This window comes from Grampus griseus (genome assembly GCF_964374135.1).
Source record: "Grampus griseus genome assembly, chromosome: 15".
NCBI classification, from domain to species: Eukaryota; Metazoa; Chordata; class Mammalia; order Artiodactyla; family Delphinidae; genus Grampus; species Grampus griseus.
The window spans coordinates 86,159,892-86,174,057 of NC_139009.1; the positions used below are offsets into that span (position 1 = coordinate 86,159,892).

The following is a 14,166-nucleotide window of genomic DNA, read 5'->3' on the forward strand; positions in this document are numbered from 1 at the left end:
AGGAGGAGGTAAAACCCATGCCAGGAAGGGGTCTGCTGGGAGCAGAGGCACGGAGCTCGGTCCTACTGAGCGGAGCGAGGAGCTGGGTGATGATGGAGCGTGAAGACAGGGCTAAGCAGGGGAGCCAGCGCTAGGGCAGGCTGGACGTGGGGCGGAAGGGCTGGCGAGACAGCCACGTGGCAGTCGTTCCAAGGAGACTCGGGTAGCGACCGACTACAAGACGCGCAGAAGATGCGCGAGGCCAGGATGCAGACCCACTACCTTTCGCACGGTCAACACCTGCCCCGGACCGGGGTCGGACACGCCCCTCGGGCTCCCGCACCCAATCAGCGACGAGCCGCCTCTGGCCGCGGGACACGCCCCCTGCTCCAGCGCCTCTTCCCGGCAGCCTCGAGAACCCGGAGCCCATCAGCGCCTGCGCAGTCCGCAAGCCCCGCCTTTTCGTCCTACTGCCGGCGCCTCCCGCAGCCAACATGGCGGCTCTACGTGTGACCTGCGGCGCAGCTGCTTCATACGGGCTCTTTCTTGGGGGTAGGGTTAGCTTTGCTCGCGGACAGGGCCTCTGGAAAGCCGCGGCTGCTAAGCTGCAGAGAAGTCCCGGATGCCAGGTAAGGCCTGAGAGAGGTGGGAGTGCTGGTCCCTGGAGCACGCGGATGTGGAGCCGGCTCCGTCGCGGTCCTCTGGCGTCTCCACGCCCTCAGACGGGGCCCTGGGGTCTTAGGTGCTCAGCAGCGGTCTGAGGTAGAGAGAGGAGTGGGATTGCCTTCTGGTTCCCACCCTGGACGTTGTTGCTGGTTTTCTCAGGGTACAGTGAGGGGGAAGTTACCTGAGACGGAACTAGAGCGACTCCTGCCTTGACCCGCCGCCCGGGTGGGTGATGGGTCCCGCCCTGCCCACGAGCCCCGCGGTCCAGAGGGCGGAGGTGGATGAGAACTGGACCCCTGCAGGGACCCGAAGACTGAATGCAGAAAGTCGCACAGTGGAGAGGAGAGAGAGTGACAGTTTTAAAGTGTCTTGCATCTGTGCAGTTTTGGTTTTCTTAATTTTCACGGTACTTTGTCTCTGATAGATGGAGATCACAACTTCTAAATTAAATTTAATCCTGAGGGCAGTGGGAAGCCGGGATTCTAGCTTCACAGCTGATTGGATGATGATGCGATTTACTGACATGGGATCTGAGTAGGCGGAACGAGATTTGAGAGGGAAGGAAACGAGCTTAGTTTTGGATATAATTGTGTTTATTAAATAGTTATATTTGGGATGTCCCAGTGTAGGTTTCCAGTAAACCCATAGATAAACAAGTTAAAGAAGAAAGCTGATTTACACGTCCTCTGTTACCTTGTAGATGGTAATTGAGGTCTTGGAAATGAATTAGATCATCTAGGGGAGGTTGTAGTGAATGAGGAATAAGCAGAGGGATCGGACCCTGAAGGACAAACAGCAGAGGAAGAAGAGCCACCCAAGAGATTGAGAATGACCTGCCAAAGAAGTAGGGGAAAACCCAGGCAGTGTGGAGGCATAGAAAACAGGAGAGTGTTCCAAGGAGGGAGAGTGCCTGACAGTACCAGACACTGTAAAGAAGTCAAGTACTGTGATCAAAAACTGTTGAAAAAGGAGTGCCACCTTTTTTAAAAATCTTCTTTCTTTTATGTTTTAACTCAGATCAACCAATCCATCCACTTATCCATCAAACATTTGTTTTTATTATTTTTTAGCTGGAAAATAGGTTGGAAGTTTTTATTTTTCTCATGCATCTCTTTTGAGTGTATCCTTTCTGTAGACGCATAATTTCCTATAAAAGGGACTGGAGCATACAGAATGTCCTTATTGTTGACAAAAGTGGGGGAGGTGACAGAGAGTTGTTAACTTCTGCTCCATCCCTGGAACTCCCAAACCTTTGAACGTATGTATCCTTCTGTGTCTTTCTCGATGTTCTTTTAATCATAGACATGCATTCATATGCATACTTTCAAAAGAGGGATCCTGTTCTACTTTTTGCTTCTTTAACTTAACACATATAGCAGAAATCTGCTGCATAATATTCTGTGGTATGAATGTATCAAAGTTAATTTAACAGTTGATGGGCATTTGCTTTGTTTCCTTTTTCTTCCCACTAATAAAGTGTTCAGTAAACATCCTGGTGTAATTCTTACTACATCAAATATCTTGTATCTGATGCTTTTATTTCTGTAGGAGAGAGTCCCAGTTGTGAGGTGATTGCTGCAAATGTCAGTAGACATTTAATAGATGTTTCCACATAGTTCTCCAGAAAGGCTGTAGCAATTCACAGCCCATGGTTGACGTAAAAGCATGCCCTTCTTTCCACGTGCATTAGGTATTATTATTTTTTTCAGTAAGGTGGGTGAAAAATGATTTTCCTTTGTTGCTTTAATTTCACCTCCCTGACCACTCCTGAAATAAATAAAGCTTTTCTTTTTTCCCACCCCTATGGCAGGTGTTTACTGAGCAGTTCACTTGAGCCAGGCACTGCGAAGTAAACAAATCATTGAAGTCAACCAATCCCTAGATGGTGTCCACCCTTAGCACTCTCAAGGGATGGTCCTGAGATGCTGAATCCCCAAGTTCCTGAATACCTCCACAGCACACGTGTTAGCACATGCAGTACAGCTTAGATACAACTGAAAGACTTAACTGACCCCATCAGACCCTTAATGGTTCCTTCTATATGGCTAAAGACATTTATAAAGCTTTTTTCCTGGCCCAGAGCTTATCTGTCTTAAATATTAGCATTTCTTCACTTCCGTCTCCAATATTAATCATTATATTTCTTTTAGGGGCCATGTTTCATAAAACAACAAAGTTTTTAATCACTTTATGAGTTGCTGAAACACTACACCTGTTTTTGTTTAGTTTGGGTCATAACCCATTAGTTATGAAATCTCATAAGAGGTTAAAGAAGGGAGTGGAGAGAATAGAATAATTATAATAATCAAAGTCCATCTTATACAGGGTATTTTTGCCTTTTGTTTATGTATATATATGTGTGTCCTGGGGGTGATATAATCAGTAGCTATTACTGTGGGTCACAGTCAAAAATGTTTGACACTGATGCAAAAGGAAAAAGAAACAAGTTCTGTTAAGCTGTGGCTCCTGGCTACTCAGTTGGGAAGCTCTCCAGGTTTTCTCCTGCATACCAGAATTGTGGCATACACGTTTCATGTTAATGGCTCAGTACAAGTGCAGATATCTGAGTGTCCCAAATTTGGGGTGGAGGAGGGAATATTACTTGGGAATGGCCAGATTTTTCTGGTTTTAAACCCATGAATATCAAGGATCTACACACAGTGTACTGTGAGATTTACAAAGTAAATACAGAAAAGCACAGAAGTGCAGTGCCTAATACAAATGAGTTGTGATGGGTAGAGTGGTGGGCAGCTTCTCAGAGGAGGTGTTGGGAGAGTCAGTTAGGAGTTATGTGAGAAAAGAGAGGTATTCTGTTCTAGGAACATGTAATAGGTCCACAAGGGACAGAGATGTACAGAGTCAGTGGGTTCTGGCAACAACAAATAATTGGTTATAGCAATTATAATTGGTATAATAATTGGTGAGAGAGCGGTGGGACAGGATTAGAAAGTGTATGGCTATGTGAAGATACTTGAATTTTTTTTTTTTAAACTGTCACAAATGAAAGTAGTTTTGGCTTTATTATAAGCAGTTTGACAGTCATGGTGTGATACAAAGGTTACCCATGAATTCTTTTTTTTTAATTCTTTTTAAGGGAGTGGCGTTTTACTCTTCATTCGTTGTGTGTCAAATATCACAGCAGCCGACATTGACCAGTCGGTATCAAATGTAGATGTTTGTAGCAGACACGGAGGTAGCATATCACTCACAGTTATTTTTTTTATTATTATTTGTAATGTGTTGAAATGCTAGTAGTTTCAACTTTGTAAGCAGAAGCTTTTAAAAGCAAGCTTTCTAGCAGGGAACAGTTGTCTTAACAAGCCTTTACCTTGTCTCCAGACTCCTGCCAATTGAGTACCATAATAAAAAGAGAGTTATTTGAATGTCTTGTTTTATTTAGAGACAGTGGCCTGTAAGATCATTGTTTAATTTAAAATCTTTTCTTTCCATTTGTATTTTCTCCTAGATATTAAGGTTAAGACACACCACAGTTGTAACAACAAGGAAAAATGTTGCAGTCTTAAGACGTGAAACTTACACAGTGGATTTTATTAAAAAGCAGATTGAAGAATTCAACATAGGAAAGAGACACTTAGCCAACATGATGGGAGAAGATCCAGAAACTTTTACCCAAGAGGATATTGATGTAAGTACAGTTACTCTGTTGGAAAAGTAACTGTTGTAGAGTTTTAAATACCGAAAGCTGTCAGACTGTCAGAATAAGGAAAAATGCCACTCTACTATTTTGCAAGTTGGAACTGTGGTTTCAGAGAGTTGCTACTCTGTATTTGAAGTATTATAAAGTATAGTGAGGTTTAGATTTTAACCAGAAATGGATACTTTTCCTTGATTCCAGGTCACAGGAGCCACAATGAATGTTTATACACAACTTAGAAACATTTATTCTGTTATGTAGTCTTAAACTCAGCTTTCTTACAAAATGGTAAAAGTAAGTTTATAGGAAAAATCCCATAAGTAAACCCAAGCCCAGAGTTTTTATCAACCTAACTATATATTTGAATTTTCAAAGTGAGGGCATGTTCTGAGTGATTTGAGAGTAGGGCTAAAATTCTGTTCCCGTTCCACCTAGTGCTAGTACTCTTACTTTGTTCTTCTTTTTCAAGGTCATTTTGTCTGTTCTCTGCCCTTTGAATTTCCATATGAATTTTAGAATGAGCTAATCAGTTTCTTCAGCGAGCCAGCTAGGATTTTGATAGGGATTATGTTGAATCTCTAGATAAATTTTGGGAGTATTGCCATCTTAAGTCTTCTGATCTGTGATCATGGGATGTCCTTCTGTTTATTTAGATCTTCTTTAATTTCTTATTGTGATGTTTTCCAGTTTTCAGAGTTTGTTTGGCATTTCTTTTAAGTTTATTTCTGAGCATTAATTGCTTTTTGAAGTTATTCTATTGTAAATAGAATTGTTTTGTAGTTTTTTGGTGGATTTCTTAGGATTTTCTACATATAAAATGTTGCCACTGACAAATAGAAATAGTTTTAGTTCTTTCTTTCCAATCTGAATGCCTTTTATTTCTTTTTCTTGCCTAATTGCCCTGGCTAGGACCTCCAGCAAAGCTGAATAGAAATAGTGAGTGGACATTCTCACCTTGTTCCTGATCTTAGGGAAAAGCCTTCGTCTTTCACCATCGGGAATGATGTTAGCTATGGGTTTTTATAGATGCTCTTTATCAGGTACTGGAGATTCCTTTCCATACCTAGTTTGCTGAGCATTATTATCATAAAGGGGTTTTGGATATTGTCAACTTTTTTTTTTTTTTTTTTTTTGCTTTTACTGAGATGATATCTTTTATTGGTGTGGTATATCACATTACTTGATTTTTTTTTTCATTTTCTTTATCTACTTTATCTTTTTTTTCTTTATTTATTTACTAAATTAAAATAGGGATGACGATCTCCACGTTGTTCTTAGGACTAAGGAGACAAATACAAACCCCAAAAAAGTTTATGACATAACAAATCACAAAGTCAATCATAAAGGACAAACTTGTTTTACCTGTAATTTGTTCTGGGAATCATGGAAGCAAATGAAGATTTTTTTTTTTTTTTAACATTATTCAATGAAACATTACTTCTTAACAGCCAACCCCCCCCTTTTTTTTTTTTTTTTTTTTTGCGGTGTGCGGGCCTCTCACCGTTGTGGCCTCTCCCGTTGCGGAGCACAGGCTCCGGACGCGCAGGCTCAGCGGCCATGGCTCATGCGTCTAGCTGCTCCGCGGCATGTGTGATCTTCCCGGACCGGGGCACGAACCCGTGTCCCCTGCATCAGCAGGCGGACTCCCAACCACTGCGCCACCAGGGAAGCCCCAGCCAACCCTTTTAAACAAAGTGTTAGATGTCAGTTAAGACTCACAAGAATCAGAGATTTTAACTATATTTTAAAGGATATGGGTTATTTATTTATTATTTTTTGCATCAATTGACTTAGATGTTAAACCAACCTTGTGTTCCTGGAATAAATCCCACTCTGTCAGGGTGGGTCATCTTTCTTATATGTTTCTGGAATTGGTTTGCTAGTGTTTTGCTGAGGATTTTTGCATCTAATTAATACTTATCTGTATTTTTCTTTTCTTGTAATGTCTGTGATTTTGATATCAGGGTAATACTGGTCTCACAGAATGAGTTGGGAAATTCTCTTTTATTTTTGGAATTGTTCGTGAAGAATTGGTATTAATTCTTCTTTAAATGTTTGGTTGAATTCATCAGTGAAGGCCTCTGGGCCTGGGATTTGTGTGTGTATTTCTGTTTTTGATTTTTGATAATTACTGTCTGCTTTTAAAAATGGTCCTCCCCTCTCTCCTTGTGGTCTGTGTGTCCCTGAGTAACTGTTCTCAGGAAGAGGATCCCACTACCTAACTGACTTGACCACTAAGGCATTTTGGAGCATCTCTTCACTACCTTTTTAGGTGTACATGGAATATATTTAGCTCAGTGAGAGAAACAGAATCATTCAGCAGTTTTGTAAATCTATCTGAAGGGATGAGCATTTTCACAACATAAGTATTACGTATGAATTATGTTGTTTAGAGTGGTGTGAGTTCATTGTTTGGCTGTTTAATCAGAATGCTAGTTTGAGATGTTAAATCCTCATGAAAACAGTTTTAATTTTTACAGAGTAGACATGACCTATAATTTAATTCAATTACCTAGTTAAAAGTCTAGGCTTGCTGTATAATTTTCACGTAGGTAAATTAAGTGCCATTGTATTCAGATTAAACCATTCGTTATTATATGAATTTTAGAAACTGGTTTTTCCTTGCTACTAACCAATTGCTAAAATAATGATTGCTGCAGTCATCTGTGAAATGCATTTAGGCAAAAATATTGAAGATCTAAAACAGTTTTTTTCATATATTAAAATACTTAAAAATTTTTTTCTCTAAGGGGTTTAAAACAGACAGACATTGGTGTCTTCATCTAAAGGATCCTTTTTGTATTATTTAGAGAAATCTAAAAGATTCTGTCATTCAGTCAGGTAGAAACAATATTTTTAGTTCTGCTTCTTAAAATATTGAGTTGTTTCCAGAGAAGGTATGTTTAACATCACACAGTAAATGTGAGGGGTGGCAGCTTTTCTTTAAAACTCTGTGTGTGTGTGTGTGTGTGTGTGTGTGTGTGTGTGTGTGTGTAGTGAAAGTAAGTTGATGTTATTTTGTGTCATTGTGCTAATAGAACATAATAAAAATCTCCCTTAGATTTAGACAATAAAGTAATGAAATCATGAATTGTTATGAAAAAAGTCCAATCACTTCTTTAAAACATGTAAAATGTTTTAAAATGAAGCTGGATTTCTTGTGAGGAATGTAGATGCAGAACATGTAGAACTTTGTGGTTAAATTAACATTCTTTTAAAAGATAAATTTGTTGTAGTTGAAGTGACGTTGTAGAAAGATGCAGAACCTGGCATTAGGAGAGTCCTCGCAGCATCACTAACTCGCATTGTAACGTCTGACAGGTCACAGCACGGTCACTAGGTTTCCTCATCTCTAAAATAATAATACCTGCGTGCCTACCTCAGGATATAACTAAGGAGCGTGAGATTAATGCGTTATGTTATTGTTCTTATGGCAGATTTTATTGTAATAAATAAAATCTACCATGACTTGAATCAGTCACTAGTTTTCTGATTGCCTTGGTCATACAAGTCTTCCATGAGACAGAATGTTGGGGAGGAGAATCTGCAGTCCTCTTGGGAACATTGATTTATCAGGAGCCACTTCAGCCAGAGTTTGTATCGTACTGCAGGGTGGTGTGTGGTCTAACCTCGCTCATGTCTGAAAGCCCTGTGGAAGTGGGATCCCTTTTCCTTGACGTGGGCCACTTGGTTCTGCTGTGCTCGACTTTCCTACAAATGATTGATGTGCTTCACTCAGTCTCACGTTTTATGTCAATTACCTCTTCTGGCATTTTATTAAATTAAGAGGACCTTCTTTGACATCTGAGTAGACGTAAAAGCAAAAGAGGACGATGACAGCCACTGTTTCCAAAGCACTGAAAATATATGGGAATTTATCATTTTATAGTTCCTGTTTTCATTTATTTATTTGAAACTATTATTTTTGTAACAGGTTTGGCTGTGTATATAACCCGAAAGAGAGACAGTGTAGCTAAGTCCTCTTTAACATTTCCATACTGACAGAATGCTTGGTTATTTCTAAAGACAAAAATAAATAATTTGATATCCAAAATCAGGAAAATATTTTAAGCTTCCAGATAATCTTCAGAAGAACATTATGGTTGCTATTACGTATTTAGATATCGTGAATGCTTTTTATAATATGTTGACTTTTACTATATAAATTAAAACTAGGTATTGTAATTTGTCTCTTAATAATATGATCAGGAAATTAGATAGTCTACAAAAGGGAATTTCCTAGATGAGAGAAACTTATTTTTAATTGTTATTTGAAAAGAAAAATACCACCACTTACTGAAAACCTCGTATGTATGTGCAAGATGCTGTCTGGGAGCCTGATATACATTCGCACGTTTAATCTTCATAAAAACCTACAGAGTAGGTATTTATTGTTGAGGAAGTCAAAGCTGTACACGGCGTTTCTGTATCCAAAGTCTGTTTTTTCCACACTTTCAAAGATTAAATTTTTTGGTAGCATTTTCTAAAATAAATTGCAGTCTCCCCAGCCTTACTTAGTAGAATATAGAGAGTATAATTTAACCTCAGGATGTTCCTGTTGAGAGTGGTTGTTAAACTGCGGAGCCCCGTAGTGTTTGTCGCCGTACTGAGTGGCCTGGCTCTGCCGTCTCCTTCCCTATCAAGGTGTCTGTCTTTGCCTCTTGCCGCTCCCTTTGCCTGCTGGCCTTCTGGCATAGCTAAGGTTGTTAGGCGTGTGGATTAAAACTAGGAGCCACTGGACTCAGCATGAGGAAATCATGAGTTTATAGTAGCTACTTCAGCTCTTCATAGGCCTTTTCCATTGATTTCTAGGTTTACAACTTTATTCCAGAAGGTTGAGCTTGAATAGAAATATGGCCTCTGGCCTCACTGAGTGAAGCGTATACAACTTATGTGTGAAAATTACACCTGGGTAATCTTTTATGCTAGTGCACCCTTAATTTAATAAGCCTTTAAACAAGAGTACTGTTGTGGATTAGTGAAAGAAAAAGAAATATGACAGGTAAACTTTACGGATAAAAATAATTCTGCTTGTCACTGCGGATATTTAAAGGTACATTATTTAGAAGGTTTTTTTATTAAAGCTACAGCGTTGTGTATCTGCTAGAAATTTTGTTTTGCAAAATGTTTAATGCTCATTGATGGCATTAAATTTATATGAAAAAATATCCTTTTTAGTTGGTGAAATAGCAAATTAACTAAAAAGAAATTAGGTATAGATTTTCTCCATTTCAAAATAGTTTAATTTTTGCCTAATTTCTTAAGTTACATTGAAAAGAAAGGAACCCCCTGCTGCTCTTTCTCTGTGAATCACTGGTGCTGCTGGTAACCCCCAGAAGATCTGATCGGAGGACAAACAGGTCCCTCTGACAAGCAGTGTAGTGTATGTGTGTTTGGTGTCTTGCTGAAAGTACTCAGATGCATGCTAAATATTTTGAAAATAGATCTTAATGCCGTGTTTCTCAACTCCTGTGCCATAAATCTTTCCCAGGTGATTTCCAGATGTTGATCAGTGTGTGAAAAGGACTCTTGTCTGAGACAGTGTATGTTACTCCATGGAGGAGTCTGTCCCATGAACATTGAGCTGAACGGAGTTTGTAATTCAGTGTAAAGCAGTTATAGTTTGGTCAAAAGAAGAGTCTGTGTGTATGGGAACTGTAAGAAATAGCCCCATAGTGTGTAACAGAGGTGGGCAGAAATGTTTTCCTCAAATCTTGACCAAAGGCTCAAGACTGGCCAGTGGTCAGGGCCTTGGAATTCCATAGGCGTTGTCACACACCGCTGTGCTGGAGTAGGCGATCTGTGTAGTGTTGCTCACCCTTTTCATCCTCTCACGTGTACCATCAAAATTCTTTTTCTCAGAATCATGCTGTAAACACAGAAAGGTTGAGGACCACTGATATTTGCATTTTCCTTTTTGAATTAAGCTTATAAATTTTAAGTTGGAGACATTTCGGTTATATTAAATATTATGGATACAGAATTGCACTTGCATTTACTAATGTCTTTATTTGGGAATTAAAAGTTAAGTTCTGCATTACTCTAGAATTTCAGGAGAAAAGCCAGCAAATTGATATATAATACTGCTGAAGTCTACCAATTACTTTTTTTTTTTTTTTTTTGCGGTACGCGGGCCTCTCACCGTTGTGGCCTGTCCTGTTGCAGAGCACAGGCTCCGGATGTGCAGGCTCAGCGGCCATGGCTCACGGGCCCAGCCGCTCTGCGGCATGTGGGATCCTCCCGGACCAGGGCACGAACCCGCGTCCACTGCATCAGCAGGCGGACTCTCAACCACTGCGCCACCAGGGAAGCCCTACCAATCACTTTTTAATTGGTATTATAGACCTCCTTCCGAAACCTGAATGTTTTGTTCTCCAGAGTGTGAATATGCTGTGTGAAGTTTCTCTAATTGATTTGCTGTGCCCATTCCATTTGATGTATCATTTTTCACAATATTTCATAATTTGTGCTCACTTCTAATGAACAGAGTCGTTAGGACAGGCATGTCTAAGTACAACTGACAGCTAACATTAGGTGCCAGATGCAGTTTATAAAGCTGTGTAGAACTGTAGAGAACAGTTTAAATAAATTAGCACCTGTACATTAGTCTCACTTGCTGGTAATTTATAAGCGAATCAGTAGAGATGACATTTAGGTAAGTCATTGATCAAGTTAACAGCTGCAGACCCACTGCCCAGCTGGGATACCTAATTAATAGAGATTGCATTCCTGACCCAGTGCTTCCTTCTCCTGGATTGAGTTTGCAATCCTTTTATACTTTGACATAAGCCTAAGAATATAGTTAAATACTTTGCCTTCATTTTAGGGAACACTTGAATTACCAGTATTCTGGTGAAAATCCAAAGATGTAAACAACATGTTTACAAATGAGAATTACTTTATTCGGTGACTTACTTGGATTAATTTTTTTCTTTAGTTTACATTCTTTTTTTTTAATCAGTACTTTTTTTGTTTTGGATTCAGGTAAACCATGCCATAGTCTAATAAATTTCTGTCTGGGAGCAGACAGATCTAGTGTAACAGTTACAAATTTTTTTCTTTTGGGGAATGTATATGTGGTAATTTTATTATCCCATTTAGAAGATTACAAGGTGAGATAATGTATGTGAAACTCTTGGTTCGATATCTGGCACGTGGTAAGCACTCAGTTACTATTAGTCATAACGTGAACTTGTTTTTATAACAATTGTTAATTAACCTTTGTGTGTATTTTCAGAGAGCGATTGCTTACCTTTTTCCCAGTGGTTTGTTTGAGAAGCGAGCCCGGCCAGTAATGAAGGTAGTTATCTTCATTAATATTTTCACAAATTTCACTTAGGTTTATATCTTACAGCAATTACCTAATGCATTTTTAATTTATTTTACAGCATCCTGAAGAGATTTTTCCTAAACAAAGAGGTAAGTTTGTTCAAGTATAAAACAGTTCTTTCTTTCCTACAGTGCTGTGTTATATATCAGCAGCCACTCAGGTGTTATGGAGATGCCCTCCTATGTCATGGTAGTCGTGAAATAAGTCAGGAGTACTTTATAACTAATAATGAATGGAGTTTACAAACTGTTTCTTTTTAATTAAATAATATTAAAATTAGATCAGGTTAGAGTTTATGCCTATACTAATGTCAGTTTATTTGCATTCTAATATGCCTTTTTGAAGAAGAGCTGGGTACCGATCTGCTGGAGACAAATTCAACTTTTTTTAATATGAAAATTTAAAAATTTTCTTCAATTTGTAAGCATATTTTCACTGAATATAGATTCCCTCCCCTCTTTTTTGACTTTTATTACTTTATTGATGTGACTCTGTTGTCTCTTGCCTTGCATTGTTCCTGATGAGCAGTTAGCCAACATTCTTAGCTGGCCCCCTGTTTTCTCTGGTTTCTTTTAAGATTTTTCTCTTTACCTTTTAAATGCGTAAACTAAAATCTTGAAAACGTAGGACAAGCTTTAAGGTCACCAGAAAATAACATATTTACTATTTTCTAATTTACATTAGAAGCTTCTTGGATAAGTTTGCGGGGGGGGGCATTGTCAGTTACTTTAAAAAGTATTAAAGCCAGAAATCATTTCTTTAAAACACCCAAATATAAATTTATATTCATCAGTCTTTTGCTATAGCCCTAGAGGGTTTTTCTTTGAGGATGTATCTGTTCCTCCTCATTTCTTTTGCGTGCCTCTGCCCTTGAGATGCATCATCAGAGGTTTTTAGTTTTGATTTCCTTACAGTGGAGTGAAGAACTTAAACTTCCTAAGGAATCTGAGTGCAGAATATTTTTATATTTCTGCCAATTTTCCCCTGACTACACAGAAGTTGAACAGACTTTTTTTTTTTAGTAACTTGCCTTTGAATCTTTCTAAAGCATTCAACTTCGTTTTGATAGAAGCATCAACGGTCTTTTCTGTTTCCACCCATGTTTCATCTGTTATGAAATACTTGATTCATGTAATTACAGAAATAAGTACAATTCTAATAAACAGGTTTTGGGAATAAACACAGTTGACTCTTAGTAGGTGTGTAACTCAACAGCGAAAATGTGTGGATACATTGGAGGGTCACTTGCTGGCCACAGATGCTCAGTTTACAGGCAGCATTAGGGTGTTGCAGAGCTGATAAATAGAGATTGGTGAGAGAGCAGATATTTTTATTAAAAATGTATTTGTTTTGCATTGGTTTTTGCTGAGTCACCTTTGTTCAAAGCTAGGCATTCTGTCATTTTTCTCTACTTCTCTTTACATGATAATTTTTATTTTGAATCTTGTTATAAGTATTTTGAATCTTTTAATAAATATTCTGTCTTTTGTATTTTCTGAATTCTTAGATGTGGTTGATAATAAACTATGACATCAATTCAATTAATAGCTTCTGGGAAGATAATAGATGAAGGCTATATTAAAAGTACACATCAAATTTAAAGATGCAGTTCAGTTTTCTAGAAATAAAACTATGCACAAGGCCCAGTAACTTACACTTAGTGACTTTTCTGTAAATGTTTGTAATGATAGTGATTTTTTTCCCCTTATTTTAGTGGGAAAAAAAATTACTTTTTTTCCCCCCATTTTTCAACCTCTCAGTCTCCTCACTTATGTCTCTTCCTCTCTTTGTTCTGTATATCTCTGCTAGTTGCATCTGTTCTTGTATATCTGCCCCTCTGAGACTGGTTCTTTCTTTCAGATCATACCAGCTTCTGAATATTAGAAAGTTGTTACTACTATCAGCTGGAATGTAAAAACTGAAATGTCCGTGTGTCCCTGCAAAATGCCTGTGTGTTATTTTGGAAATATGTCAGTGTTGATAGGATTTTCTTACAATTCAGTGAAGTATATTTAACTGTATTTAAACAGTATGCCTTTAGAATCAGCAGAGTACTTTTTGCCATCTACCTACCAATTTTGCTGTACTTTGTAAATAGGACAAATTGATTTTTTATGTTAAAAAAATCAGTGAACTTTAGATTTGAATAGATTATGGCACTTGTAATGTGCTGCCACTTCCCATATTAAAAGATGGAAGCTTCCAGATTGAGTTAACATAAAAAAGCTGCTCTACTTTTTAAAGTAAGTGATAAAAATATTGGGAAAAACAAAGATATGTACCCAGTTGATGACAGAAGCAAGGAGTAGCACCTAATGCCAGACAGAATGGAATTCAGGGAGGTTCGGGAATGGTTCAGTGAGACAAGAATGTTAATCTATATCGATAAAACCTAATATCCATTAAGTGGATTTGACGACCATGAACCTTTTTGCACCAAGCATTTAGCGTTGAAATGTTTAAAGCAAAAGCTGTTAACTAAGGCTGTAAAGAATTTGAATAACACAGCATGATTTTATAGTTACAGATACAAGTA

At 38.4% G+C, this 14,166-nt stretch overlaps 1 protein-coding gene across 1 annotated transcript in view; it reads left to right on the forward strand.

The window, feature by feature from the left end:
* The first annotated feature begins 452 nt into the window (after nt 1-452).
* MRPS9 (mitochondrial ribosomal protein S9) overlaps nt 453-14,166 on the forward strand; it is a 41,203-nt gene continuing 27,489 nt past the window's right edge. The window contains exons 1-4 of the mRNA XM_082672014.1: nt 453-608; nt 4,112-4,291; nt 11,538-11,600; nt 11,689-11,719. Coding sequence (XP_082528140.1) covers nt 474-608; nt 4,112-4,291; nt 11,538-11,600; nt 11,689-11,719 — 409 coding nt within the window. The 5' untranslated portion in view covers nt 453-473. The remainder of the gene's footprint in view (nt 609-4,111; nt 4,292-11,537; nt 11,601-11,688; nt 11,720-14,166) is intronic.